At 56.5% G+C, this 6,343-nt stretch overlaps 1 protein-coding gene across 2 annotated transcripts; it reads left to right on the top strand.

Annotated features, from left to right (window-relative positions):
- Window positions 1-2,586: 2,586 nt before the first annotated feature.
- Window positions 2,587-5,847, top strand: LOC102006343 (cystatin-C-like). Of its 2 annotated transcripts, XM_005380974.1 has the most exons (3): window positions 2,587-2,976; window positions 4,529-4,630; window positions 5,516-5,847. In XM_005380974.1, exons 1-3 carry the CDS (start codon window positions 2,734-2,736, stop codon window positions 5,597-5,599), a joined length of 429 nt encoding a protein of 142 aa, XP_005381031.1. In that variant the 5' UTR covers window positions 2,587-2,733; the 3' UTR covers window positions 5,600-5,847. The 2 variants fall into 2 exon arrangements, 1 of the variants encoding a protein (XP_005381031.1); XR_001233254.1 differs by lacking the exons at window positions 2,587-2,976; window positions 5,516-5,847 and adding an exon at window positions 4,029-4,368 and having other exon boundaries at window positions 4,529-4,617.
- Window positions 5,848-6,343: the final 496 nt, after the last annotated feature.

Genomic DNA, 6,343 nt, shown 5'->3' with positions numbered 1-6,343 from the left:
CTCTGACTATGCTGTCCACCGGTGGTGTATTTCACTGGAATCAGTGCAACGGCACAGCCAGGGAGCACAGCCACTTAAGACAACAGAAAACCAACCATCTAATCTGTTGGTGATTTTTCCATAAATTCGCGGTTTTTCCGGGTGAAACGCAAGGTCTGGGCTACTCCGTCCTCTCTCAATCTCTGCTGGGTGCAGGGCCCTCAGGACAAGCGCCTGTCCTTCACTATCCTGGAATTCTGTCCCTCTGACACATAGTAGCGGTACCGGGCCTGGATCTGTGGCTCACGACCACCCTGAAGGAGGTGACTCAGCCCCTGTGACAAAGTGCCAGGCCTGTACCAGACACAGCGCTCCTCAGTGCTCATGAATCACGTCTCCTGATAAAGCAACCTGTCAGAGAAGCAACATGCGACAGAGGGGGAAAAAACTTTTTTCTTATCTCTTTCATTCGTCTTGCTACTCCCACCAGCAGTGACACCCAGTAGAAGGCACTGGACGTTTGTGTTCGTGTGAAACGTTCCCCCAAGAGTAAGAAGTGTCTCTGTTGTGGTTTTGTGTTTCTTCTTTGACACCATCAACTCTTTGGCATTCGCTTCTGCCCCACCCAGGACACAGCTGGCCCTGGGGCACGCTGGCGATTGTCCTGCTGAGGGGCCAGTGCCTGGCCTCACTGAGGGACCCTCGGGAAAAAGAGGCTTCTGGAGAGGACTCTAGCCACAGCCTATTCTCTGCCTGAATTCTTCTTCTCTGGGAAATAGACACTGGGCAGACTTGACCTGCTGGACATATAATGCTGATATACTTCTCTGGGTCTGCGTTTCCCAGCCAGGACACTTCCTGTCCTTGCAATCCCTTGTCCACAGCCCTCCAGTCTCCAACACAGGCAACACAGGAGTAGGCTAAGTTGGGCAGCTTCTCTCCAGGGCCCTATTCCAGGCAGGCCTGCTCCGACCCGAGCCCAGGCTTTGGTGGCCACATGGTTCCCTGCTGCCTGTGTCCTCTCTGTCCAGCGAGGAAGAGAACCAAACATCAGACTAAGGAAACAACATGAGGGAGCTCAGAAAGGAAGCTGAGGCAAGGATGCAACACAGGTGCTCTCCTGGCGAGTCCACCCCTGGGAAACTCAGGAACAGGAGCAGATCCCAGCCCAGGACAGACAGGGAACAGGGCCGGGTGGCTGTGAGCTCACACCCCAGCCCACCAGGGAGTGGGCTGGCTGGTTACAGCTCTGGACTTTGATAGAGGGGTCACTCTGGGTGAGGTTTATTAAATCCCTCAGTCTGGATACAGACTCAGAGAGTGTCACCATGTGCAAACACCCATTCAAGGTGTCCATCAGGGATAGAGGAGCAGAGCCCCAGTGTGATACCCAAGGGGAGAAGCAGGAGCAGACTGTGGGCTCTGATGTTCAGCCCTCAGTGGTCCCATTTGCCTGCCCCCACCACCAGGTCCTGGCCCCAGCGTCCAAGTGAGACAGCAGATCATTCGTGCCATGCCAGAGACTCCTGGCTACTGGCTTCTAGGACAGTGAGCCCCTGCCGCAGGCCTGTCCCTCTGCTGGCTCTGAGTCCTGGTCTAGGCAGAACTCAAGTCTTCTTGGGTCCCAAGAGTCCTCCAGCCAGTGTTCAGTGTCCTGGCCTCTGTCCCCAATCCTTCCATCTCCTTCCACCAGGGCTGCCATGATTCCCGGATCTGAGGTGTTGTCACCCATCCCCAAATTCCCTCCCTGAAGCTGGGGCTCAGCCACCACCACATGGGGCCATGGGAGCTAGAAATGGGGACAGACCCATGGACACCTGCCTTGCAGGTCACAAATACCCAGATTCCAAAGAACACACACACACACACACACACACACACACACACACTCAGTGTAAAGCGCCTCATTAAGAATCCCCCTGTATCATGAAGTGACATTTGGCGTAAAGGTTAAATAGACATTTTATTAACATGATCTCACCTGTTCTTTTTACTTTCCTGATGTATCTACCGGAAGTTGAAAGCCACATATGGTCAGTGTCCCTGTTCTGTGGAGGCCCCCCTAGATGTCCCCTCCAGGCTCAGCCACCTGTGCCTGTCTCTAGCCTGGACCGTATGGCTGCGAATAGTTCTTGGGAGATCTGTTGCCTGACTAATCACGAGTCCTTAAAGAGAATCCCTATCTTTTCTCAAGTAAAGGGGAGTCACTCTTGCTTGGCAAAGAAGTTCCTCAGGATAGGACAGGGCTTGGGTTTCCTGCACCTCTGAAATCATCTTCCTCATCCCAGGAGTCCCTGTCTTTGACCCCAGAGGCCCCTGACCTCAGAGTCCCTGGGAAGCCAAGACTATTCTGTCCCCTTTCCTGCAGAAATAGGGTTCTGAGTCACAGGATTTAGGGCCCAGAGAGTTCTGGAGAACAAGGAGCCCTAGCCTGGGGGAGCTCAGGAGAGGGTCATGTAAGTGGGTCAGAGGGGCAGGAGAGAGGAAGGGCATGGGAGGGGCACGAAGGGGACAAGGAGCAAGGAGGCTCCCAGCCTGGAGGAGTCAGGGACAAAGGAGGAGCAGCCAGCACTAGAGGAGACTGCAGAGGGGAGGGGCCAGGAAAGGAGGGGCTAGGCTGGGAGGCTGGGAGGGTAGCAGGGTGGGAAGGGGCTGGGGCCTCAGATGATAAAGCAGAGCCACTCCAGGCCAGCGCTATGACCTCTGGATCATTGCCCTCTGCATCCTACAGCTCCATCTTCGTGTCCTGCAGACATGGCCCTGCCCCTGCACATCCCTCTGCTTCTCCTGGCGGCCCTGGTCTTGAGCCTGGCCATGACCCCCACAGCCTTGAAGTCCTCCACAAAGAGGCTTCCTCTAGTGGGGGAAATGGAAGATGGAGACATCAATGACAAAGAGGTGCAGAATATAGTGGACTTCACCCTCCGGGAGTACAACAATGATAACAACGACCTGAACCTCAGCAGCTTGGTTCGGGTGTTGCGTGCCCGTCAGCAGGTGCGTGCTCACTGGGGTTAAGGAAGGCTTCAAAGAAAGTGCTGTCCTCCTGCATACCCTGCCACTCCCCTCCCTCTGCTTCCTGCCCTCCACACACCCCCAGTGCCATCTGAGTGGACTGCATGCTGTGTAGCCTGTGGCCTTGTCCAGGGATCCTCCCCAGGATGGACGACCCAGTATTTCTCACCCATCCGGTCCACGGTGTTTCTCTGTTCCTGCAGCCCTTGGTGGGCGTGTCCCTGAATTCCACACATGAAGCCTGGCCTAGACCCTAGCAGGCTCTGTGTCTGACACCTGACCTTTAGACCTGGTTCCAATCCCAGCTGGGACACCAGCTGCCAGGCCAGGGTCAGGGTCCCCTGGGTTAACGCCGACCACCTCCTTCTGGACCGGGATCCCAGTGAACTGTGAACCAAGTGAACACACAGCAGGTATGGGGACCCACTCCTGTTCCTTTCTCTCCCAAACTCCAACCCCTGTTCTTCAGCTCCCGGCTGGGTCACAACCTCAGATCTACTGAGTAGGCGCAGCAGGAGCAGAGAGCATCCTGGGCCCTGCCCCAGATCTTCTCACGATCACCCTTGGCCACGCGGGCCCTGCTCCTGGTACCCCATAGCATATGGAGCTGTGTGTGGGTTGCGTGGATTCTCCTGATCTTTGGAGTGCACCCTGAAGTGGACACTGCCCGCCCATGAGGACCTGCTTTCCAAGCTCAGGATGAGGCTGACTTCAGGAAGCCACACTCACTCAGTTGACACAGAGCCTCATGTGGTATAGCCAGTGTCCACTGAAAACTTTTCTAAGACCTGCAGCCTGTCCTGACTCAGCCTCCTCTCCCCTGGAGCAGCTGCTCTGTGCTCCTGATCTTGGCCTGTCAGAGTTCTCCCAGCTAGGTGCACAGTCCTGAGGCCCAGGTGGATCCTGGCAAGGACGGATGGGTTGTAAGGGCGTCCCTGTGGTGACACGGCTGTGATGTCGATGCTGCCTCTCCTTGTGTGTGTTCTCTATGACATCACACAGTGAACCCTTAAAGACCATAAAACAGTCCAGGAGGTCTCCACCATGAGCCTCAGTGGTTCCTGTGGGCAGCAGGATGCTTGTGAGGCAGGAAGTGGAGTTCTGTGGGTGGGGTCAGAAGTGCTTCATCTCAGATCACAGCTGTCCAGGAACAGTGTCCAGTGCGTCCTGTTGGGCACAAAGCCTGCTGGGGTGGACTCGCCCTGCCTCCTGATCAGAAAGTGCTGACTCAGAGCCCTGGCTGCTCCCCAAGTCGGCCTCCCCTCCCAGGGCCCAGATCAGAGAGTGCATCCCAGGCTCCTACCTGCCTGTTCCTTATTTCTGTCTTGCTTTGCTGCATGAGACTCCTCTCTGAAGCTCTTTGGAAAGGAACAGGTTGAACACAGGGCAGGGCCGTCCCACAGGCAGATGTGGTGCAGAGTGGGCTGGGATGGGTTTGGCCTGAGTCCTGGCAAGCACAGTGAGTCCAGTGAAGCCAGTGACTACAGCAGTGAGGTGGACGGAGCGCTGAGAGAGTCCTGCTCTTCTTCCCTAGGTGGTGGGCGGCATGAACTACTACTTGGACTTGGAGATCGGCAGAACCACATGTGTGAAGAACCGGTCCAACCAGGTCAACTGTCCCCTCAGTGAGGAGCCGGTATGAGCTTGAAGTGGGCAGGGGCAACACAAGTAGTGGGTGTGTTTGTGTGTGTGTATGTCTTTAGATATGAGATGGTTTGTGTGTGTATGTGTATGTGTGTGTGTGTAGGTACATATGGAAAGTTGCATGTGTGCACACATGTGAGTGATATGGAAGGTGAACTGTTCACATGTATACATCATACTCACATGTGCGCTGGTGGGGACATATGTGTGTGTGTGGAGTATAGTGGGCAGGTGAGTGTGGTGTGTGTGTGTGTGTGTGCACTTGTGAGGTAGCAGAGCAGGGCTGTGCACACAGTTGATTTGCATACTGAGTGTGACCCTGGGAAGTGGGGTCCTGGGAGGTGACACCTGCCTTTGGGGCGCTCCTGCTGGGCTGGAGGGGCAGCAGCAGGACTGGTGAGGAGGGAGAGGGCTCTGGGAGTCCCAGCTTCGCCCCAGCCACAGCCTGGCTGAGCAGGTCAGACCCAAGAGGGCCGAGACTCCACGCTGCCCTCAGCCTCAGCCTCTCCTGATGGCCGGGTCCCTGGAGGCCGCACTCTGGGGGCTGAGACCCTGTCTCCCTGCCCACCCCGCCTGTCTCTGGGTCCCCAGGGCTGGGTCTCCCCTGGGTGCCTCTCAGCACTGCCCTGGGCTGAGGTTGAGGCTCTGGAGCAGTGAGCACCTGCCCTGCCTGCACTGTCTGGGCTCCTGGCCCTGCAGGGTTGCTCCCTGGGGGCCATGGGGAACAAGGATCTGGGATCCCTGAGCTGGGGACAATGCCATGCGGGGACTTCCCCTCCACCACTCTTCCTTCACTCCTCCTCTCTGATGTCCATGGCCAGGCGTCCTCCTTCTCTCCTGAAGCCATACTCACCACCCCTCTCTCTTCCTTTGGCAGACGCAGCTCTGCTCCTTCGTGGTCTACTCCAGGTCCTGGGAGGACTACACAGTCCTGACAAAGTCCAGATGTCGCAAGGCTTGAGGTTCCGTCTTGGCCAGGAACAACAACCACCACTTACCCATGTCCCCTGCAGGGTCCCCAACACAGTGATGGAGCCCAGCCCTGGTGCAGTCTCCTTGGTGCCCCAGCACCCAGGCTCCAGTTCAGCAGGCTTCTCTGGGCAACATGGACTCCCACCAGGTGTCCTCTTCCTTTCTCCTGTGCTTCACAACCACACCTATGGGGGGCGCACAGGCCGCCCCTGCCTTGCTCAATAAAAATCTGCACCAGCTCCAGCTGTGTCCACCCTCCTGTCCACTCCCTCCAGCAGTCTGCAAAGCTCTGGCACTGCCCTGGGGACCAGGCTTAGAGAAGGTGACCCAGTCAGCCAGGCAGGGTGCCAACTCCATCCCAGCCTCAGTGACCATCTGAGCAGGGCCACTGGCGAAGGTCCTGCCTTGGGGCTCCTGTGGCTTGTAGTGGGGTTTTATTTGACTACAGGCTGAGAGTCCCTTATGCAAAGTGCGTGGGACCAGAATGCTCCAGGTCTCAGCAATCTGTGGGGTTGTGGGAAATCTCCACACACTTGATGAGATTTCCTGGGGATAGGACCCACGTCTGAGCACCTTGTTCACGCACCCTGAACCTAATTGTTATAGTATGATTCATTACAGGAAGAAAGCTTGAATTGGAATGTCAGAGGGAGGACAGGAAAGGACAGCTTAGGTGACTGGAGGGGTCACTCTAATACAGGGGTTCAGGCCGGCCCTCTACACAAGTGGGAGG

The sequence above is a fragment of the Chinchilla lanigera genome, unplaced genomic scaffold, assembly GCF_000276665.1.
Source record: "Chinchilla lanigera isolate Chin_1 unplaced genomic scaffold, ChiLan1.0 scaffold00014, whole genome shotgun sequence".
Taxonomy (NCBI): domain Eukaryota; kingdom Metazoa; phylum Chordata; class Mammalia; order Rodentia; family Chinchillidae; genus Chinchilla; species Chinchilla lanigera.
Note: the sequence above shows the minus strand (reverse complement) of the source record. Positions and strands in the feature narration are given on the sequence as shown.